The sequence below is a fragment of the Theropithecus gelada genome, chromosome 5 (genome assembly GCF_003255815.1).
Source record: "Theropithecus gelada isolate Dixy chromosome 5, Tgel_1.0, whole genome shotgun sequence".
NCBI lineage: Eukaryota > Metazoa > Chordata > Mammalia > Primates > Cercopithecidae > Theropithecus > Theropithecus gelada.
The window spans coordinates 40,646,564-40,671,011 of record NC_037672.1 but is presented as its reverse complement, the minus strand read 5'-3'; the positions used below and the strand labels follow the sequence as shown (position 1 = coordinate 40,671,011).

The 24,448-nt window shown below is 38.8% G+C and overlaps 1 protein-coding gene across 21 annotated transcripts in view; it reads right to left on the bottom strand.

Annotated features, from left to right (window-relative positions):
* Nucleotides 1-1,400: 1,400 nt before the first annotated feature.
* Nucleotides 1,401-24,448, bottom strand: part of LIMCH1 (LIM and calponin homology domains 1) — a 349,028-nt gene continuing 325,980 nt past the window's right edge. For 11 of the 21 annotated variants that reach the window (XM_025385019.1, XM_025385009.1, XM_025385010.1 and 8 more), the window contains 8 exons: nt 21,358-21,450; nt 20,373-20,477; nt 18,961-19,088; nt 16,910-17,031; nt 15,645-15,765; nt 11,877-11,985; nt 9,120-9,222; nt 1,401-4,301 (listed from right to left, as the gene is read on the bottom strand). In XM_025385019.1, coding sequence (XP_025240804.1) covers nt 4,276-4,301; nt 9,120-9,222; nt 11,877-11,985; nt 15,645-15,765; nt 16,910-17,031; nt 18,961-19,088; nt 20,373-20,477; nt 21,358-21,450 — 807 coding nt within the window. In that variant the 3' untranslated portion in view covers nt 1,401-4,275. Of the gene's footprint in view, nt 4,302-9,119; nt 9,223-11,876; nt 11,986-13,527; nt 13,615-15,644; nt 15,766-16,909; nt 17,032-18,960; nt 19,089-20,372; nt 20,478-21,357; nt 21,451-24,448 lie in introns of all 21 variants that reach the window. The other 10 variants (XM_025385005.1, XM_025385006.1, XM_025385011.1 and 7 more) reach the window with 2 other exon arrangements.

The window sequence follows — 24,448 nt, the reverse complement described above, 5'->3', positions numbered from 1 at the left end:
TCATTTAAATAACAATGAAAATATTAAGTTCACCTGATAGCTACTAAAACTCTCTTATGAGAAGAATCCACTTTTCCATGCAAACAGCAGCAACTACTAACTGTCCATCAAACTTTGCAAAAAGAAGACAATGCATGGTGGCAATTAGAATAGCACATTTTGGCCTGGCGCGTGGCTCACGCCTGTAATCCCAACACTTTGGGAGGCCGAGGCAGGCAGATCACCTGAGGTCAGGAGTTTGAGATCAGCCTGGCCAACATGATGAAACCTCATTTCTCCTAAAAATACAAAAAATTAGCTGGGCGTGGTGGTGGGTGGCTGTAATCCCAGCTACTCAGGAGGCTGAGGCAGGAGAATCGCTTGAACATGGGAGGCGGAGGCTGCAGTGAGCTGAGATCACACCACTGCACTCCAGCCTGGGCAACAAGAGCAAAACTTTGTAAAAAAAAAAAAAAAAAAAAGTATCATGTTAAAGCAATTGAAAATTTCAGGGGATTTGCTTGGTATTGCCACCACCTTCAAATTTGGAACAGAGTGCAAGGCAGAATACATGTGTACTTCAGAGAGCCAACAGTGTCAGCGGGATGCTACTTTTTCACAGCAGATTCCCCGGCTCCACACCTGAGGAAAAGGGCCTTAGTAAACACACCTCACATACATAATAAGTGGGGAACATTGGGGCAGTGCTGGGGAAACTGGCAGAATACAGGGACTTCAAAAAGTTTGCCTTGGCTGGGTGCGGTGGCTCATGCCTGTAATCCCAGCACTTTGGGAGATGGATGTGGGTGGATTACTTGAGCCCAGGAGTTCAAGACCAACATGGGCAACATGGAGAAACCCTGTCTCTACTGAAAATACAAAAAACTAGCTGGGTGTGGTGGCACATGCCTGTAATCCCAGCTACTTGGGAAGCTGAAGTGGGAGAATCACCTGAGCCTGGGAGGTCGAGGCTGCAGTGAGCTGAGATTGCGCCACTGTACTCCATTCTGGGCAACAGAGTGAGACCCTGTCTCAAAAAAAAAAAAAAGAAAAAAAGAAAAAAAGAAGTTTGCCTTGTTTTTGTCTAGCCAGTGCTGCACGCTGACCATTATTTGGTTGTTTCAGACAAATTCACTGGCATTTGCATGGTCTCTGCTGGTTATTGTGTGTCTCATCTCCAGGAGCTTAAACCCTTCCATAGAAGGCAATTCCTCAGTGACCCCTAAACCAGCCAGTGAGTTTGGTTTGCCTTCAATAGCTGACCTCAACTACGCATCAATAGGTATATGCAAACATGCAGCATTGCCATCATCTGTCTATGTAACCCTGGACCAAATGCTACAAGAGAAAGCTTGAGTCTCTCTTTCCCATGTAAGAAAACTAACTGCCACCCCTCCAAAAATAATTAATGGAATACAGAGTTGATTTGAGTATTTTATTTATAAATGTACATTTACTATAAAAGCTGTTGCATTTTAGACAACTTGTTGTTTTTATTTTTTACTGTTTCTCAGAGGCATTTTAGAATAAATATTTTAAATGAAAGTTAGTATAACCGATATAGAACATTGGCCCACCCAGAGCAGTAACATCTTTTGGACGGACTCACATATGAGGTGGATCATTTCAGTTTGTTAAATCTTACACTGTGTATAGATAACTATAATATGTATTGCATTAATCACACTACATAGAAAGGAAATATCATGGAAGTTCGCTAGTGAAAAACAAAAAGTTACCCATGATTTTTATTAAAGAGTAGGGACTAGCTTTTGGAGTATGAGAAAAAAAATCAGACATACTTCTTCAGGAACAATAAATCACTCACTTGCCTCATCTGTTTTTTAAACAAACACATTTACATTATAGCTCAATGGAGCAGAGCATTTTTTTTTCCTGGGATCTCAAAGATTATTTGAAAAGAAATAGATCATGCTCATTACGATGCATTGGAAAAAACAAGATCTAGTCTGCCTAAGCTGCCATGTAACAGACTCCAAATGAAATCTAAATCAAATAGAAATAGAAACAGTTGGCAATTAGAATTTAGTAAATGTTGGAGATGATTCTGTGCTGGTGACTAGTGTTCATTATGGGAAAGCACATTTTGCAGTTGGAGAATGGGGCTTTATTTTTCTTGACTCGATTCTAGCTTCAATACATGTACAATGAGCCTCACTAAGAAATATGTATAAATGGGTTTGTGAAACTAGAAGAGAATGTGCAATATTCATGTAATCCTTACATAACGGATGGAGCTGCACATGTAAAAAGTATTCTATAAAAATCCATTATGACCATATTGTACATGTTTGTGCATTACTGGTGGTACTCTAATATCATGCAAAGTGTAAACATCCACATTATCAAAATATTTAATAAAACATGCAGTGAATAATCAAAATATTGGACTTGATCTGTACATTTTCAAAACAATTTTTCTTTTTAATTTTTTCCTTTTTTCTCTTTTTTTATTTTTATTTTTTCCTGTAAAACAGCAAACACCTCCATGAGAAGTCTTGGAAACCTGGAAGTGACTTCATCTTTCTTCAATGTACTGCATCCATAATTTGTCACTATGTGCAACAGCTTTGCATTTTCTAAGGCACAATTTTTAATGAAATGATGTGTAGATTTCAATCTAATAACAGCTCATCCAAATGACAAATATGGTCGAAATCCCTCCAGTGGCTGAGGAAATTTCTGCACCTATATGGAACCCACATGCAAGGAACCCATCTAGCATGTAATAAATAATCGCTAGCCATACTCAATAAGACACGGAAAAATTATTGCTTACATAACAGAAAAACATCTACTTGACCCCCTTTTATGACTACATCAATCTACTAGGAGTGTATCCACAGTCTACATTCACAAAATGTCATCTTGACTTATTTGCCATTGATTTAAGGCAGAATAAATAGTCCCCCTTTCCCCAGTCTTAAACACAAAAAACAAAAAACCCAGCCTGGAGATCTACATTGTGATGCTTTTTAATAACTTGACTCCTTTCTTGGCCAGCTGAAACTCATCGCACAGGGCAGAAAATAAACCAGCTCTCCACAAGAGTTCCTCTCTAAACTTCTCCACAGGCAAGGTCCGGAGTTCTTGATAGTAAAAAAAGCGATGGAGAGTGGAGGAGAGTCGGTATTCATTGAAGTGGGCAGGGCATAATCTGTGCTGTAGGTTCTTGCTGATCACAGACCAGGGGCTGACCACATCATACACTACGTGGATTCTATTAAGATGGACTTAATGCTTTTCTTTGGACACCTGTGCTTCAGGCCCTTAAGGAGAACTTGCCAGCAAGGGTGAGCAGTGCTCACACCTAATGATGAACTTATCTCGGTGCCTCATCTTCCATATGCCTCATGTTAAGTCTCTTATTGAAGACTCCTAATCTAGTGTCTCGAGAGAAGCAGGCAACAGAGGCCTGATGTCTGACATTGACTCTTTGGAAGATTAAACTTCCTCACAGATTTTGATAATGACTTTGGAAATGATGACTGAAATATTTCCCTCTGCTTTCTTCCTACCTTCGGGCAATGTCCCAGAGTGTAAATCTAGCTGATATTGCAAGGTTTTGCTTTATTTGATGAACCAGCCTATATTAATGACATAACTTCCAAGGTACACAAAATCTAATACTAACGGTGCAATAATTTATTGGTATAATTTCTACCTCCAAAGGTAAGTAACACAAATGTTTCAGGATTACAGTATATATTATCAAACTAGTGTCTTTGTATTAAAAACAAATTATAGCTCAGAGATAGAGCTTGCTGTGATGTTTAGTTTCTGAAATGCATTAAATTTATCCTCCAGTCTTAGAAGACTGTGTGTCTCAAATTGGCATGTCTTGCACTTTCTGCAACTCAATTTGTAAACATAAAGTGTTTAATTCCTAGAAATTCTAAAACAAAACAGGTTTATTGCATCATTTAGCTAATTCCCAAAGAAGAGAATAATACAGTTTAAACCATAAGCCTGTTTGACCATGCTAAAACCTTTTTTGAGCTATTCAGGATCATTACAACCCCATATTCTTTTGTGTATACTGTGCAAATGCAAAAAAAAAAAAACAAAACAAAAAAACAAAAAAAAAAAACCCAAACAATAAACAGGAAAAACACAAACACTGTGCTACAAAAGAACAGATACCACCTTTCAGAAGAGCCTTTCAGAAATTAGGTAAATGCTGAGAAGCCCCTGAACTTGGGATTTCATTAAGCAGTTGCCAGGGGACACCCTCAATAAAGAAATGGTGAGTGATCCGGAAGCTTGAAAACCATGTCACAATGTTGTAGGCTGCCCAGCACCTGTGATTAAAACAAACAACAACACAAACAAGGGTGGTCAGGCAACATTTCTCGCTTCAGACATTTTAAAACCTCCCTAATGAGCAACTGCCTTTACCACAGTCTCCTCTTGCTGGGGACTGGAAACTTCTCCCATCCTGCTACTTGAAGTGTGGCCCCAGGACAAGTAGTATTGGCATCACCTGGAGTCTGTTTGAAATCCAGGCTCTTGAGCCGCATGCCAGACCCATTTAATGCCGTGCACAGGTGATTCACATGCACCGTGAAGTTTGATCAAATGCTCTGGATTGCCCCTAAACCGAAGCATCTCCATCAAGTTTTCTACCTTGTCATCTGGGGCAAATAAGCAAGAAAATAATCTCTTTTTTCTCAGTTTCCTTAGGTTTTGATTTCTCTAAGAATAAGTACATTGTAATATGAGGAATTTGACATATGATCTAGAAATAAGATTGCTAGATTCAGCAAGTATAAATACACAACACCCAGTACAATATAATTTCAGATAAGCAACACAGAACTTTTCAGTATAAGCATATCCTATCTGATATTTGGGACATACTTATGCTAAATCCAGAGCATGCAATATTTGGGACATACACATACTTAAAAAAATGTATTGTTTATGTGAAATCCAACTTTAACTTGGATAAAAAAAATTCCACTAGGTATCTTATATTTTATCTGGCAATCCTATCTAGAAAGGATCGTTTGGGTTCTGTATTTTCTGCTGAAACCTTCACAGGATTTCTCCTTTTTAGGCACTACTGTTGTGATGAGGCAATTGCAACATCTGAAAAGACCCCAGGGAGTTTGCATTAAATGCTTTTGCGAGAGTGAATGATGGAACAGAACACCATGTACAAAGACACAGTCACCCAACACCCAAGCACAAATGGCACAAGTTAAACATGTGACGGCTGGATGCATGACAGGTCATTTGTTTTGCACTTCCATTCCCATTTACATATGAACTTAAAAACTGTTTACATTGCTTTTAGGAATTGCATTTTAATATGCTGGCATGCTATTTTTCCCTTCAAGAGAAAAATTTCATTTAAATGTGACTAGTTACTTGGAGAAATAGGATTATATATTCAGGTTTTATTATTCCACAAAATGAAATTATTTTGTTTCACTCAGAATGCCTATGATGTAAACCACCCCTCACATCTATCCATCTCCACTCTTCTCAATTTAAATCAAATTTTAAAAAGGAAAGAAAAATGGTTTTTAGCCATTTTTTTCCCATTCTGACTCTTTTATTGCATCTTGGATATATTTGACCAATTCAAGCATATTTATACTTCTCAACTGAATTATAATCCCCTCTACCTATTCATTCCTAAAGTATATTTATTTATTAGGACATCAGCAGAGAAATAAACAGTATTCTCAGATGTGCTGGTCATTCTCTCTGTCACGTGTTAACTTAATTGAAATTAGCCTAAAGATACTAATGTTATCTGGAAAAATGAACATGGGAGAACAGTTAGGAAAATTTTGGAAAAAATAATTGGAAAGAAAGTGACCATTGTTACCCAATATTAAAACATATTATGAAGCTACAATAATTAAAAACATTCAGTAATGGAGAATAAATAGGTTAATAAAACATAATAAAATATCCAGAAATAGACCTAAATATATATGGGAACTTAGTTTATGAGAAAGCTGGCATTTCAAATTAGTGAGAAAAAGAGGGATTATTCATTCAGTGATATTCATACAATTGGCTAATTGGAAAAAAAATCAGGCCAGATATCAACCTCATTTTTTACCCCCAAATACAATCCTGATTATGACATATTTACATGTGAAGAAGAAAAAAAATATTCTAGAAGAAATCTCAGCTAAATTTATTTATACACTTTAAATAATGAGAGTTATCCTAAGAAACCTATAATCCAAAAAAGAAACATATATTTATTTTATATGTATTAAATATATATATTTAATTACATAAAATGAAAATCTTTTGTATGAAAATAAATCACAAAGTGGGAAAACTACTAACCGCATATGCGGCAAATATAACAAAGGGCAAATTTCTTTAATTTGCAAAGAACTCATACAAATCAGGTGCCAAATAGAAGAACCGGTAAAGGATAGGGAAGCACTTTACAGAAAAGGAAATGTAAATAGTAAATAAACATATGAAAAGATGTTCAAACTCATAATTACGGAAATACAGATCAAAGCAATACGGTGTTTTTCCTCCACCAAGCAGAGTGGAAATTTTTAATGTTTGACGATATCCAGAGCTGATACAGTCTTAGAGGAAAAAAAGGGGGGTCTCTCATACATTTTGCAGGGAGAGTGCACTTTTCTGAATGATAATTAGGCAAGATGTCTGAAAATTTAAAAAGCACATGCCTTTTAAGCCAGCTGTGCTACTGCTCAGAATCTATCCTATGGAGATGCTTTGAAATATTCATCAAGATATATGCACAAGGATGTTCACTTAAAAATAATATTAAAAAATGGGAAACCACCAAAGTGTCCATTCATAGAGAATTAGTTTTAAACTATAAGTCCACACAATGGGATTGCATGCAGCTATTTAAAAGTCATTAAAAAGAAAAAGGAGATACAGCATGTTATCTGGAAAAACTGCCAAGATGTATCATTAAGTTCAAAATGACAGCAACAGAAACAAAGTACAGAACACCATGACTATATGATCATCACCTTTGTGAAATAAAAACCAACACAAATCCAGGTAGATACATCATACTTATATGTATCTCTGTGTGTACATGTGTGCAAGTGTGTTTGCATACACATGTACAAACATATATTCTGCCCCACCCCAAGAAATGATTGGAAAGTGATTACAATGGAGAGTTGCACTTTTAATTTGGTGTCTTTCTGAACAGTTCAATTTTTCTAACCTTATATCATCTATAACTTTTATTTATTCATTGAATGTCTATAGAAGTATCTAGGCAGAGAAAACAATGGGCCTTGTTTTCTCTAGTAAATCCTGGTAAAACACTAAATTTAAAATATAAAATAAAGAAAAAATCATTTTTGTGGCCTACCTCCAAATCACTTTCTTATTTTTCAGCTCATTACAGGAACTCCATGGTTTTGAAATTGAAAGCAGTTAATGCCCTTTATATTTGCATACTTAAGAGAAAAATTCCTGGTCTTGAATTAAAAAGCTAATTTCCAAAAGAAATGATAATGAATCACCCAACCTCTCAATTTAAAAATATCTAGATGAAAAGAGGTCACTGTCACCCAGAGGGGGGTTCACGTTTGTTCTGTTGGCATCCTTCAAGCACTTGAAATTATGAAACAAACTCAGATCTACAGCACTTTTCAAATCTTTCTGAGCAGTCCTTCAACCTAACAGTGCCCTCTTCTGGTTCCATAAATTATATTCAGCTGGTTCACTGAGGTTCACTGAGGTAGAGAAAAAGAATAATCTATAGAAGACCATAGGAAAAATTACATTGAAATCTGGGAGAAAAGAGTTTAGTTTTCCTTGTTAGCATATAAAAGCAAAAGTCCAGTTTAAGTAATATACGTATAATTATTACCTATTATACATGTATTATATGTGTTCATTTGTGTGTATATATTTATGATATATGGTATACTATTTATGTATTTTAATATATATGGTATAAAAATTAATATCATGCATGATATAAATAGTCCAGTTTGATAGTAGCGGCTCTAAGTTGGAACTGTTTTGATCTCAAGTCAAGTATTTATTATAGATCTAAACTACCTGGGTTTGATTAAATTTTTAATTCCCATCATTTTATTAATAGGCATACATTTAACTGAATTTACTAAATCTATAGCTATAAAACAAATTACTTTCAATTTTTCTTCTTAAAGTTTTCAGTCATGCAGAGATTTGAGATCCATGTAAAAAGGCAGTAAAAACGTGACTTCACTTTGAGAAATAGTCAAATTCTTGAGTTTCACACTCCCTATCTTCACTCCAATTTTTTAAAAGAGTTTCTGACTGATGAATCTGCACTAAAAGGTCTTCTGCTGTCTAGGTGACTCACCAGAAGGACTGTACTCATGATGGAGAATGAGGAAACATTCCGAGGCAAGCCACTGGCCATTTTCAGATTTTCTAAACAGCGGCTAGGCAACAGCACCCCCTGCTGCCCTGCAAACTAACATGAACCTTCCACAGTAGGAGGCCCGGATGCAAGATGGGAAAGCAGGCTTCTCACTTACTAAGGCGGCAAATAATTTGTTAAGCGCATATTGTTACTAAGGTATTGTAGAGATAGGAGGTGGGGAAGAATCCACAGAGAAGTAGAACCACCCATCATTGTTGCCTCTCAAGGAACTTTCCATTCAGTTGGGAACACATATGACGTAATGAAACTCCTGAATGTAGGGCGTGCACACATTGATGAGTTGGTGCTCGATCTGATAAACGGTGGAGAGCCACTCTCCATATTTAACCATCCCCAAACGGTGCCAGTTGTCTAAAGACATGCCTGAACAAGTAAGCAGCGTTTGACAGACCTTACATCTCCTTTCTATCGCACCAAAATCTCTGTAGTGAGCTCAGGCAATGTTTCGACCTGCTAGTGTGCTGATGCACTTCAGGATAAAAAGAATCGGTCCACATTGTAGCAGTAAACTTCCAGGAAGAAACGAGTGGTAAATAAATGGTTATTTCACTATCTTTTTTTTTTTTTTAAACCTAGATGTTAAAAAACCTTTCTCTCAGATTAGAGTGCCAATGGCTGGGGAAAAATATTTGAATTTCTAAATTGGGTCCTAAGGAAGACATATGATTACACTCGGTCATCATGAGGCATTCTCCCCAGTACTTACTTCTGGATCGCATGTAGCAATCATTACAGTTCAGAAGACCATTTCGAATCCTAACATCAGTCCCACTCACTGCATCTCCAAGCTGGCCTTTACAAATTCCACACTATAGGGTAAAAAGAACAGACATCATAAGATGCATAAGGAATTGTTTCTTTATAATGTTTAGTTACTGTTTATGTGAATAGCACAACAATCCCTACTACAATCACCACATTTGTGGAGCATCTATTATGTGTAAGATGCTGCACCAGTGTCAACTTACAGCAAAAGCAAATATACGGTTAGCATTTTACCTTAATTCCTTGCATTTTACAGAGAAGGACACTGGTTCAGAGATGTTCGTTGACTTGTCCCAAGGTTGTGAAGCTGATAAGTGGTAGCAGGTTGACTCTAAAGCCTAGCCTCTTAACCTCTATCATATACCATTTCTCAATCAAAATGGAAGAACCATTTCAAATGCATTAAACCCTAGCGGCTTTAAATAAACACATGGTCCACGAGTTATCAATTGAAACGTGTCCATCAATAATCTTTAAAGGCTTGCCAGCATTGTTGCTAAGTTCTACCAGATCAAAATTTCTAGGAAGTAGCTGTTCCATTTTTAAATTTTATTTATTTATTTATTTTTTAAGACAGTGTCTCGCTCTGTCAGCCAGGCTGGAGTGCAGTGGCATGATCTCAGCTCACCACAACCTCCACCTCCTGGGCTCAAGCAATTCTTCTGCCTCAGCCTCCTATGTAGATGGGATTACAGGTGTGTGCCACCACGCCTGGGTAATTTTTCTGTATTTTTAGTAGAGACGGGGTTTCACCATGTTGGCCAGGCTGGCCTCAAACTTCTGACCTCAGGTGATCTGCCTGCCTCGGCCTCCCAAAGTGCTGGGATTACAGGCGTGAGCCACCGTGCCCAGCCAACTGTTCCATTTTATATTTCCACATTAAAGGCAATGATATTCAGAGCAACAAACCCACTGGGAATTTCCACCAACACAGGCTGAGTACAGAAGGAGACTGTAGGATATACTTGGAGTTTGTACCAGAAGGGTACAAAGGGCAGTGGAAGTTTGTCTGGGTGCCAACCTCTTGCAGGAGGACCAGGATCTAGCCCCTAATTCATGCTCTAAGGTGAGCTGGGACAGAGTGAGGCTTCATCCAAATCATGTTATAAGCTGCCTCTACGTTGCAAGAGTGGGGAATACATCCAAGAGGGGATGTACCTTAAAGTGTCAGGCCAGCTCCAGGAAGTGAATGATTAGAGTGAATAAAGGCCTTGAGAGTTACGAAGGCAAGTTTCTTGACCCTTGAGAATCTGCAAAGAGCCCTTACCACCTTGCTCATTTCTAGCCCTGATAAAGTTTCTGAGAATAGAATGCAGTGTTGAAACATATTTCTTGGCATAACTACAAATCTTAAAAAGCATATTCCTTGAGCCTCAAAACATCCCTAGACAATTTAGGACATACATTATCTAGCTTCATCTTTACAATGAGAATATTTTTGCTTGTCCTTTGTGGAATGGTTCTCTATAGAAATAAAATAAAACTTAGGAAACTGTGGTCTCATTCTAATACTTTTGATAAATGAAATCTAAAATAAGTATCTATGTTGTGTTTTGCCTATGATAAATCTTGCTTTCAAGTGATTACTGGTATTATTAAATTAATAATTTGGGGACAACTTCACTGACTTTCTCTTAGCTTATCAGCAAAGTGGGAGTTATTTTAAACCCAGGCAACTTTACTTCATAGCCAAGGAAACTACCAACAAGAAATAAGAGAAAATTCAAGAAGGGAAAAGAAAGTATGTCAGCATTATGCAGACCAAGAAATGACTCCTCCTCAGAGACAGAGGGTTTGCCTTCAAAAATTACATATTATTTTGAAATGTGTCCATGAGTGGAAAATAAAGACAGGATATGCTGATACAGTCCAGCTTATAAATTTCATAATAAATCAGGTATAACTGGTTAACTCATCTACTTATTACCAAGAGATCTGGGACTAGAATCTAGGCCTCATTTTCCATTTATTTACTAATTCATTCACCTAAAAATATTTATTGACACCTACTCTGCTAGGTAGAGAGGAAAGAGTGGTAAGCAAGACAGATATGGTCCCTGCCCTTACGGAGTTTCAGTTTATTAGAGGAGATAATATTTAAATAATTCGATAATCAGTAATAAGGACCAAGAAAGGTTCTATAAGGACCTGTAACAAAGGCAACTTAATCTGGGTGGGCAGGGCAGCTTTTTTGAAGGAGTGATATTTAATCTAAGATTACAGACACATTCATTCTGAGACCTACAATTTTCTAACTAGCCACTGAATTGACAGACAATTTTCCACTAGGTCAAAGACTAAAACTGTTTCACATTAAGTCATAAGAGTTTAAGAAACAGCATAGACATTACATTCCAAATAAATCCACATGGCCCTAAAAGATTTGGAAGAGCATCATCCTCCCCAGCGTCCCATTCTCAGCCTCTCGCTGAAGTATATGTTCTTTAGCAACAAAAACTGTTTTGTAAGGACAAACTGCACAAACCTTTTTGCTTCTTCTAATCTGACATCCCAGAGGGATTCGTGATAGGAGACCTTCCTTCTGAAGGATGGAATCCAACCACACGTCTATACAACCCAGACAGGGAGACCTCGCACACAAAGCCCTCCAGAATTTCTAAGAGGCATTTCTCAGCACAGAACGATGCCAAAAGACATCACGAAATTGTGTCTGGAGAGAAAAGCAGTAAGTACGTACCCTGAAACACTGGATGTGAAAATAGAGATTGAGGGTCTCGATGATCATCGCAGCTCCTTTACCCAAAGGAAGCCCACAGGAAGAGCATAGCTTCTTTCCACTTATAGACCTAGGTTTAAAAATATGCGTCACAATAAAACTTCAGTTTAGAATACCTGGTCAAACACACAGACATGTAACCTCATGCAAAAATGAAAACATGGATTTTTAAGATGCCTATATCATGAATAAAATGAGAATGACAGAACTGATGATGAATTGGAGATTCAACATTAGATATAAATGGCAAACAACTGCCAGACTAAATATACTAGGTCTCCACTGTGGTACTGAATCTGGTGCGTGTGTTTAAGTTATTAGGCTATTTGTTTCAAGAAGTTTGGGCTGTAGTCTATTCAAATGCCTCAGAATGATTCAATATATTTATCATACTTTTTTATAAGTCCTAAAAGATAACTGAGTTTCACTTTGCTGAGGTTTCAATGTTGCTTTTAAATTTCCTGTAAGTGATTCACTGGTCCACTACAGCATTTCTTTTTATTTACTAAGAAAACAACATTTTTGTTTGAAAATAATCACCTGTGATACAGCAGACTAGGCAGAGGGCCCAGAGAGGTGAGATTTAATGTCTGCTCTGTCACCAACCTTTTAATAGGAAAGGATTGGACCAGATTATCTCTATGACTTCTTCCAGTGCAAACACTCTGTGAATGAAGGCACTTGCCTTCTCTCTAAACTGTAAGCCTCTTGAGGGCAGGACTGAATCTACCTCCTCTCTGTACCTCTGCAGCATCCAGTACAGTGCCCAGCAATGGACTGGAACCAAACCAGCAGAGCAAAACCAGGTCAGAGGACACCATCAGCAACCCATCTGAAACTAGACAGCTGTCCTCTGAAAGGCAGCTTTTGTACAACTAAGATCGTATTGCAATGATGCCAGATGTCTGAGACACTCTTGGAATCACACAAGGAATTTAAAAATATGCAATATCATTTGAAAACCAGCAGGATACAGAGGGACAGGAGAAACAGAAAGGAAGACAGTAGAAAAGAGGAAGAGTTCCCCTAACCAAATGCTATTTATTAGTATTTCCCTTTTATCCAATAGTTAAATGAAATTTCTACATCAAAGAAAATCTCTGAGTACTCAGTAATTTGTCTCTCCAGGGAACGGGAATTCAGGCAGCTTTTAAAAATATCATGGGGCCCCGTTAATGTCCAGAAGTCATCATTAGAGAGCTGGAGTAGGTTAGAAGGATGAAGTTTCGTTTGTCAGCCTCCGCCTGGTTCTCTGTAAGAGCCATGAGCGGATCCTGCCTAGAAGGGCTGAGGCCTCTTGGAGGGAAAGGCGCCAGCTTTGGAGCCCAGCAATTGTCTGGTGGATTTTATTATTAAATTGGAGGTTCCACACAATGTAATTAAAGCCCTGTGGCCATAGCGGCACCAGTGTCACAGGCCTGACTTTTTCTATTGCAGCTGATAAATCTGCAGGCAGATGAACAATGTTCTCTTTCCTCTTGCCTGTGTGTGTGTGTAGGAAGAGATGTGGATGGACGCATCCCTCAAAATCATTTGGCAAGCACTAATTCAGTTGAAATGATGCTTGGCAAGCTCTAGTCACAACAAAGCAGCCTCAGAAAGGCCTGCTGACCTCTTGTACCTGTTTGGTGACTGACCGGGAGGGGTGGGAGAACAGGGAGAGAAAGGCCCAGCCTGGAAGTGCTCTCGGGGACTTTTCCTGTAATGTGGTAAAGGAGTCAGAAATTATGACAAGTAAAGAGAAGCCAAACTCCATTTAAAAAAGACATTTTAGATTAGGAAAATAAAATAAAATGAAACTTTCTTGACAACCAAATCAAAGACCACAGCGTTTCCTGGCAGTATTTTATTTTTAAATGAACAAAAATACTAATAATGTCTAGCAAGAATTGTACATGCATTAACTACATAAAATCAAAACCAGGTTGGCATGCTGGCATTGCTGAACAGAAAAGACAGAATATTTTTATAATCTTTATTTTTAGTTAATTTCTTCGTTAGCTAAAATTGCCAGGTTGTTTTTTAAGTTGCTTGCCAAACTGCTTTGGCATGCTACTTAGATATAAAAATGATGGATTCTGTGGAAGGGGAAAGATGAGGAGGGATCCAGGGGAGATCTTCAAGGAGAGCCCAGAGATGAAGGGCAGACCTTAAAGGAGCTCTTTTCAGTGACTTCCCTTATCAACAAATTCATTATGGGTATGTGTGATGAAGGGTCATGTTCAAAACATGTAACAACTGGTATATCGTAGGCATCAACAAGTCAGAATGGCTCCCAGCTAGAAGCTACCAGAACGGTTGTACGTGAGCCCTGCCTGTGATTAAGCCATCAGTTCTGGGCTCTTGCTTTTAAAAGTGAATATCATTTGTAAAGAAAGGGGTAGAACACAGAAAAGAACAAGGGAAAGAAAAATACCAACACGGAAGCGAACAGCGTGTGAGTCCACCTGTCTTCCGCTTTCAGCAGAACTCCCTGACCCTGCTTCCCACCCAAACCTCCCTTGCCAGCGAAAGCTTGTCTTCTTCAAATATCACATTTTCATGTGACACCCTAAAGTATAAGTACCAATGCTTAAAAAAAGATTAAACATCACTGCAATAATCAATAACAATAGTGATTACTTCCAGGCAATTTTAACTTCTGTTGATTCGAGTGTCACATAGACAAATAGAAATAAAACTGGATAGACATAAAAGAAACAGAGGAAATGGTTCAAATATTGCATTGGGGTAAAGGAAAATGTAACAAGAAAATATAAGGCAATAAATAAATATTTTTCTCTTACAAAACAAGTTATCATCATCATCATCATCATCATCTTCATCACCTGCACTTACTATTAGCCAGGCACAAAACCCTGTGAGGTAGGGACTATTGTCATTCCCATTTTGTAAATGAGGCAGAGGAAGATTAAGTAATATGCTCAAGGTCCAATGTTGGTAAGTGACCGAGCCAAAATCCGAATGGAGGTGGTCTGGCTCTAGGTAGAATGACTGGTTACAGTACTATGAATGTTATAACATTTTAAACATTGTGATTATAAGGTATCTCTGGCTCAAATGTGATCTTACTGTGAAACTGAGGGTTCATTTTGAATTCCTCTACTACTTAATCAGTTAAATAATCTGGACATGTTATTTAACTTCCCTGAGCCTCAATTTCATTGTCTGTAAAATGGCAGGAACAATCTCATAAAGTTATTGGAAGGGTTCAGTGAGTTAATAAAGAGGAGATAAATATATGTAAACTCTTCAACAGGGTGCCTACTATAATGAAATGGTTCAAACATGATAGAAACTATTATTGTCAAAAATATTTTCTTACAAAATTAAAATACGACCCAGGTAGTTACCTTAAGGGAGAGCATAATAATGGGAGAGTAACATTTTTTTCTTGAATGAAACTTTGTCCACAGACTTTGAGGTGATTTAACTCAAATCAATTACAAACACAACAGGCCTGCACCTGCTTTCCAATGTTTAAATTTGTGGGCTAAAAATATAACTTTGCCTATTACAACTCGATAAATTCAGAGTACATATTCACTTGCCAGAAAGACTGCCCCAAACTTCCAGTTATGTTGACTATCTTGTCAATAAGATTTAATGGAGAGAAAGCACAAAAATGTGGCTGTCATCTTGCCATCTCACATTTTTCATTCTTCCCCCTTCTAAGTTAATGAATTTTTCAAAAAGGGAATCCCACAACCATCGTGTCTGGTTACTCACTTCCGCCTTTCACTGGGAGACTCGATCTGATGGTTAATGCTTTTATCCAGTGGGAGGGTTTTTGGCTTCACGTCTTCTGAACTGTGCATTGGATTTGATACCTGCTGATTCTGGGATGGATCTGAGGCCAATTAAAGAACATAAATGTAGTGCACAGTAAAATCACCTTACTACCCAGGAAGTCACCTTTCTTTAAAGTGCTAACGCCTGTTGAGGTTTCATAGCGATTTCATGCAGGTCATGGGCACATGGTGGTTAGAGAGGCCACTTAAATCACTGCATCACGATTTAGTTCTGGAAGCAAAGGAGGTTAGGAACCATGCCCTTTCCCCTCGCTGATTTCTGATGTCATAAAACAGTACTTTAAAACACTGACTTCTTATGCATGAAAGAAAGCAAATCTGGGTGGACGCAATTATAATCTGGAACATCATTTCTAAAACACAGTGAACACCCATTGCTTTCTCTGACTCATGGATCACATCAACTGCGATGTGGTTTAAATCCACAGGGCACCTGAATGGTATTCAGCTTGCAGGGATATCTCTGTTTGGGAACATGCACAAATCTATGCTTATGTATTATAATCAACCCAGGTAAATATCTGTGTAGACAACAGGCTAAAGAGTGTAAGGCAAAATTCATTAATTCCACCATTATTGCTTTGGCAATAAATACATTTACCAGGGTAACTCTTTCATCCTCTTAGCTCACTCCTCCTCTTTATATCATTCAGCATTTGAAGTTTCAGTTATCTAGGAATGATACTGAAGACGCTCGGCATGTAGAATTTGGTCATTTTGGTGAGGAATACATTTAAATTTTGTTGTGGCGAGCCAGGAGTGTGGGAGACACAGGTGGGAATGAGGGTGAAGTGGCAATGGGAGCTGACGGGACCTTCCCAACATTCCAGCACCCGCATCTCACCCAGCTTTGGGGATTCCACTCCTCCATAAGCATTTTATGGGGAGATTATGTCCAATGGTGGAATTAGGAATTTGAGGAAGTCTCAGAATGCACTACTTATGAAGGTCAAAGGTTTTCTGTAAAGTTACATTTTTTTTAAAGTGCGAACACCGTCTCAGGTCTCACTGAGTCCCCAGCACACAGTGGTGGGAGTTTATTTGCTATATATTGGGCATAAGCTAGAAGTCCAGGGCCCTTAGAAAGAAGCCTGCAGCCAGCAGAGATCATAGCTTTCTGGACAATGTGAGGGTCTAACAACAATTTAAACATTGAATGAAACTGGTCTTCTCCATTCTTACCCTGAGCAAGCTGTGGATTCGTCCCACAGCGTGGGGCCCCAGCCTCGGTATCCAGTTGATGGTCTTCATGAACTCCTTTTGATACAGGGTTTCCAGAATGAGCCAAGGCCCCTTGAGTTAGGCTGTTAAAATAAAGAGGTATACTTCAGAGTAGACAGAAAAGTAACTGAATGAAACTTCTTGGTCCTATAACTTAAAGGATGGAAGTACCAATTATAATATAAAAAAAGAGATGGGACTGTTTATTTATTCTTTTTATTTTAAAATAGATTTAAAATGATAAAGTACTACAAATTTCTATTATCCATCCATTTAACAAGCTCAACAAACTATCATTTCTGATGCCTTCTCTGTCCACGAAGGTCTTCATTCTAATAATTTCAAGGAATGCCAGTGCTAACCTGATGTTCACAAGAGAGGACTTACTGTAAAAATCATTTAGCCACATGAAACCTTTGAAGACCATGGTCACTCACTGGCCTTTCAGTGGCTTCTGTGTGCAAAGAATGAACAGATGGAGGAGATAAAAGGAAAGTTTTTCTGGTGAAAACAGGGACAGCCTGGAGAACTAGCTAAAATTCATGTAAAACATCTGTCTGGAGAAATTGCAAAAATGCAAAAAATTGCAAAAATGAAGGTAAAAGGTTTTCTGTAAAGTTACATTTTTTGTACATTTTGTAAATAGCTTATCAGCATCATTCAGATCTTCCTGACTAGTGGTTTTCATTGCATAAAAGTCCCTTTCAAGAGTGTAAACTGGAAAGTCATCCAAGGGCCCTATAGTTTCTGGACATAGGCCTGAGCACCTGCAGCTTACGATTTAACCAGTCTTCTAGCTAATGAGCATAGGAGGATTCTCAGGGCAAAATCCCATCTGGAGAGCTCTGCTCCCAGCCAAACTTTCAAGTTGGCTAGTCTTTGAAAATGACACTTAGCCTTTCATGCCTCAGATCCCTCTGGGATGCTGGTGTGTGTGTACATGCATGCACTCTTGCCAACACCTATCTGGTATCTCGGAGCCCAGAGGAAAACATCTTTCTCATGAACAACATGTTGGTTGCAGAGCACTGCCAGCTTCTTGGGCTTTCTGTAGGTCCCTTCTAGCTAAGGGATGGGGTGGGGTGGCATCAATAAACCCATTACAACCCACAGCCACAAACAGAGTCTGCTCCAGTCTGAGCTAGTTTTGAGTGCTCCAGGGGTCTCTAGCTGTCCTTTTCTGATCTCCCATGGAACACAGTAGAGCATGGATGGGGTGACTACCCATAATCAATTGACTAGTTGGTTATCCTTTATATTATCACCAGAATAAACATGGTTTCTTACAGCTCAGGGGATAATAATGGCCAAGTTCAGGTCCACAGTGAAACCACAGTGGTGGGACCCCAGGTTCTCATTTCAATTTCTATCACTCCAGACACATTCATCATTTCAAGTGAGTAATACTTAGGTTTGGGGCTTTGAATCAGCTTTTGAAGACTGATACTGTCCCCTTTGTTTAAAAAAGAGTTTGCCTTTTTAAAAGTAAGGCTACTTAGGCCAGGCATGGTGGCTCACATCTGTAATCCCAGTACTTTGGGAGGCGGAGGCAGGTGGATCACCTGAGGTCAGGAGTTTGAGACCAGCCTGACTAACATGGCGAAACCCCATGTCTACTAAAAATACAAAAATTAGCTGGCTATGGTGGCACGTGCCTATAGTCCCAGCTACTTGGGAGGCTGAGGCAGGACACTCACTTGAACCTGGGAGGTGGCAATTGCAGTGAGCCAAGATCGCACCATGGCACTCCAGCCTGAGACAGAGTGAGACTCCATCTCAAGAAAAAAAAAAAAAAAAGAAAGAAAAAAGAGAAGGCTGTTTATATTCAAGAGCATAAGGACACTGATTTTAGACCTATTACAAAATATGTCCAAGCAATATGTAATGTATTACTGGAACATTCATTTCAAAGCTGAATATAATTTGGATCAGCAAAGAGTACCCTTCCTGGGCATGCACGAGTAGAGTCCAGCTTTGTAAATTTTCACGGACGGCCTGAAATGGGCTCATACCTGCCCTTCTCCTCCAGTCGATCACTTTCCCTAGTCTTCAGCAATAAGTCACTGTCATCTCCCTGGAATGATTTCTGCCATCTTCTGTCTTGTTTTTCATCTTGACAGTTTCCCAGATCTATCTTATTCTAAGGAGAAAAACAATGAAAATCTTAAGTATGCATTTTAAACACACTATATAACCCTTATCTCTGGCCAGGGATATCTGGAGTATTTTTCAATCATGTTGCCTATAATTTAAAAACAGTTGTCCAAATTAACTGAATAGCCACTGATTTCCAACTACTTGGAATAAATGTATAATCTGAATCTCTTTTGAAAGTTATTACAAAAGGGAATTGATTAGAAAACCCCTCTTTCAAAATAAAACAGTCATAGGACTGCTCATTTCAGGACAAATGGTTTTCTGGTATCCACAGGTTATTTTCCTTTATGTGGATTATGGACTATCCAGGTCTTGATATAACTTCTGCCCTATCCTTCCATCTTCTATGACCTTATTTGGGGAATGTGGAGGCAGACCAGACTTTATAGGCTCTCTCTGGCCTTCAAAGACAACATGTAAATTTCTTGAGAATTTTTGTTTGTTTTTAGTGCTGTCCTACATAAGTTCATTTTATTTATTTATTTAGGTTTTTAAATTTGTTTTTTGTTTTGTTTTTAAGTTTCGGGGTACATGTGCAGGATGTGCAGGTTTGTTACATAGATAAACAGGTGCCATGGTGGTTTGCTGCACCCATCACCTAGGTGTTAAGCCCAGCATCCATTAGCTAGTTTTTAAAAATTATTATTATTTCCTTTAGAGATAGGGTCTTGTTCTCTCACCCAGGCTGGAGTACAGTGGTGCAATGGCAAGATCATGTTCACTGTAGCCTTTACCTCCTGGGCTTAAGGGATCCTTCTGCCTCAGCCTCCCAGGCAGCTGGGACTACAAGTCTTGTGGAATGTGGGGGGTGAGAAGCGATTTTCATGGATGCTGGTGGAGAACATATTATTGACATCTCTGCTGCTGCCAAACAATGGAAAGGAATGTATAGTATCGCAGAGGGGAATAAATGTCTATTGAATGAATGAATGATCTGGCAACTGGGCTGTGAGAAGAATATTCCAGAACATGACTTCACTAATTGAGATCTTGCCAGCCAGGTGTGGAGAGACTCTGGCTTCCAGCCTACTGGGATAGATCTGGCTGGGGTAATGACTTTACTGCTCCACAGGAAATGACTCGAGTTTGGCAGCAGCAGTGATGGAACAATGGGGCACAATGGCCACATAGTTGCTGACGTGATTCTAGGGGAATAGCTAGTCTTGGATTTAAACTATTGAGTCTGTTAGGTAACCCTGGTCTTGGGGTTTTGTACTTCTATTTAGGTTTCTTTATTTCACAAATTGCTTTTAATCTGTGGTCTCACCATTGTCCCATTGCCTTCAGTCACGGAGGAAGAGGTAGACAGCTGGTCAGCGGAACTTGAAGAAACAGTAAATGGAACCACAGTGTCTTCAATTATCTTACGCTCCTAAGGGGAAGGACAGAAATCGATGAAAGGGGGGAAAATAAAAATCATATTTGTCAAAAGAAAAATGTCATTAAGGCACTTCAGAAAAAAATCAGAATATGTTCAAACAAGCAGGGCATTTTAAAAAGTCTTATTTTCCAAAAGCATGCAAATCATATAACACTCTCCATGGGTAATAATTTAGAAATTAACATTTAATTTTGAAAAACAAAGACTCCGCAAATTAATTGGTTAGAGTGATACAAGAAGCCTAATTAGAAATGCTATTTTCTGATATATGGATCTGATTATGACATAGGGATCTGATTATGCAACAAAAGTATTGTTGAATATAAAATGCACAATATTAATTATGAACAAACTTTAGATAATATACATAAAATGCAGCCCCCTTTAAGTTATCTAATGTGTTCTGGCTTATTCATTTAAAAAACAAAATGAACCTAAACCAAATTCTCTTCTCCTCCAAATCTCTTTAGTGCTCTATAGTAAATGCATTCATTCAGCCTCAATATCAAAATTATCCTCATAGAATTAATTCACTATTACCAAACAACAAACACACAAATGAATGGAACTGATTATTTCATGTCACCTCTCCAAGATCAATCAAGAATCTGACTCACTGATTAGAGAACAGATGTAATTGTATCGTCTCCCTTGACTGACTCAACACGCCCTTACCATGAACTGTATTTGAGGGGAATTTTGGTCTTTTAGAACCTAAATGACATGACTGTTTTAAAGAGGTTGATGGGATTCTGCTGTCAGTAAAGAGTCAGACACAGCCACACGCATCTGCATGCCACAGACACAGAGAGTGTTGCTAGATTGAGGAATTGGGACGACAAGGTCAAATTCCTTCTTGGGAATTTCCTACCTCCTCATAGTATCTGCGTTCTTCCTCTTCCACCTCCTTTTGGGCCTTTTCCCACTCTTCTTTCAGCTTGTCCTGCTCCTTCTGGTATCTCTCCTGTTATGGAATTTCCATAGATTGTTCTGAACTGATTGCATATGTCATCGGGAATTTTCCCCCCTAAACCACCATGCACAATACGTTGCAAGATTATCTTCTTCTTGTAAGGATTCTGAATGTAATTGATTCATGCAATGAAAAGGGAATACAGTTTTGTGGCACTCAAACATTTTGGGAACATAAAAATCCAATGGACAGCAGTATTTTCTACTGCTCATGTTTTGCTTACAGAAAGAGAAAAGACAGAAAGGTGGAAAACCTCTAAAATCTTCCTTCACTTGGGTATTGTCCCAGGTGTGCTAAATCAATAGTTTGGTTTTATTGGGCCCTTTAGAGATGAGTTTTGCCATTCCACTAATAGAAATGCATTGCTGCGAGGAGAGTGTGATAAAAGATGAAAAACCTTGAAGGTTTATAAGACAGACAATACAGAAAGGTCCACTGTGGACAAGATGATAATTAGCTGAGTAGCTGAATCACTCTTTGCTTGTGACTATTTTACCAAAATATTCTTCCTAGCTTTAAGTAACTCCTGAATTAAGAGTAGTTTTTAACCAGTCCATTAGAGTACTTCTTCAGAACTGCCATTTTTGTTTTCAGAAACAATGCAGCACAGAACATACTATGAATAAAAATGGTGTTCAAAATGTGACTGGAGTCCCTGATGGCTGATTAGAAGAAATGAATAAATGGGGATTAAAATTAATGCATAAAATGAGAAGTGACACTCCTGATGCCTTGGGAATGGCATCCTGACATGACAGACAAAGGAACCATTGATGCGTGGTGCACACACTCAAATATTTTAGGCTGACTGTTGTCAATCCTCTCTTCAGGGCTGAAACAAGTCTGCTTCTGTCTTCATGGGGAAGCCACTGAGATTTCCTGCAGGCATCACCTGTTTTGTCGGTATCTTAGGAGCAGAAGGACTTTCTTGGCATTCTCTGGAGCATGGTGTTCTTATTAACTCTAACAAAATCACTGTTGATCAACCCATGGCATGCTCTTTATCTCCAGGTAAAAATGTGTTATGAAAACCAAATATTGTTAAGTTTTAGAGAGGGACGTCAGGGGCTTTTTAGAATAGAGGAAAGAGACCTTAAAACTACATAAAAGCTGAAAACCAGTAAAGCTTCTTAGACTTCTTGGTTCTAGGAGCTTACATCATGTGTTCCCCTCACCAAGAGGATGAACTGATTATGCAGAGAGGCAGAGAGTGAAAGATGCAGTATTACACACACACACACACACACACACACACACACACACACACACACACAGAGTCTCTCTCTCTCTTTCACGCCCTCCCCGACAAACACCTTGGCCCACAACCCACGATGCCATACCAGGCAACAAGTTAGAAACACAGGAGCAATAGAAAGGCCTGGTGCCTGCGTCTGTTACCAGGGGTCACCCCTTGGCATGTAATAGAGCACCACAGTGGGGAGCACATTTGCCTGACCTCACTGTGTGGAAATCTGACTCTTGGCTGTTCATCATTTACATAGGGAATGAGGACCTAACTCTCCGAGAGACGAGCAGATGGTCGGGGTGCACTGAGGTCTCACAATGGACCTCAAATCCCAGCAGCTCCAAGACTTTGATGAATCAGGTTCCTACTAACAGTTTGGTATTGAAGTCTTAACCTTCTGCAAGTTCCAAAATGCCAAATTTAGGCAGAACCAAAACCACACTACCATCTACTACTGCTATATAAATCACCATCCACCATCTCACCCCTGGGAATTCAGCCAAAAGGATTAGAACAAAAAAAAAAGAAAAAGAAAGAAAAGAAAAAAAAAGTAAAATAAACTTGCATTAAGCATTGCTTTCTACAAGCAGCAGAAAGTCACCAAAATTAATGAGATTTAACATATTTTCCTTTATTTATTTATTTTTTATTTTTTGTAAAATCAGTACTAGTGGGAATGTAGTGGAAGGACCATGAGTTTTAAAGTCATCCAGACTTGGATTTGAATCTGGTCTTGACACCTGTTAGCTGTGTAACCTTGGGCAATTAATTAATTTCAGTGAGCTTTACTTTCTTCAGTTGCAAACAAGGGCTAATAAGACATACTTTGAAGTGTTGTTTGAGGATAAATGAAGTAAAAATGTCAAGCACTAACCACAGTTCCTGGCACATCCCAGGTAACCAACACGGGTTAGTTCTTTAGGTTGCTAGATTGCCTTTTGAAGCCGTGTTAATCCATAAAACTGGCACGAAGTAGGAGTATGATGAACTTACTACCAGAATTTTTCTAGAATTGATAATCAGCAGCTTTTACTCAAAGGTAGAGCAAACATTTCTTTTTCTTTTTTTGTGTCTTTTTGAGACGGATTTTCGCTCTTGTCATCCAGGCTGGAGTACAATGGCGCGATCTCGACTCACTGCAACCTCTGCCTCACGGGTTCAAGCGATTCTCCTGTTTCAGGCTCCCTAGCTGGGATTACAGGCATATGCCACCATGCCCGGCTAATTTTGTATTTTTAGTAGAGACTGGCTCCATGTTGGTCAGGCTGGTTCTTTTTTTTTTGAGACAGTCTCACTCTGTTGTCTAGGCTGGAATGCAGTGGCGCGATCTCAGCTCACTGCAACCTCTGCCTTCTGCGTTCAAGCAATTCACATGTCTCAGTCTCCTGAGTAGCAGGAATTACAGGTGTGCATCACCACGCCTGGCTAATTTTTGTATTTTTGTAGAGATGGGGTTTCACCATGTTGCCAGGCTGGTCTCGAACTCCTGACCTCAGGTGATGCACTCATGTCGGCCTCCCAAAGTGCTGAGATTACAGTCGTGAGCCACCACACCTGGCCCTCAAAGGTAGAGCAAACGTTTCTATTTAAGAAACTAGACTGAGGCTAAATTTTATTTCACGTGTATGCTAGCAGAGAGCTTTTAGATAATTAATTCCCCCTGCTACTTGGACCAGAAATTGATTGGCAACTAAGGAGGTGATGAATGGGTAGACTGGCCCTTAACCATATTTGGAGGAGTTT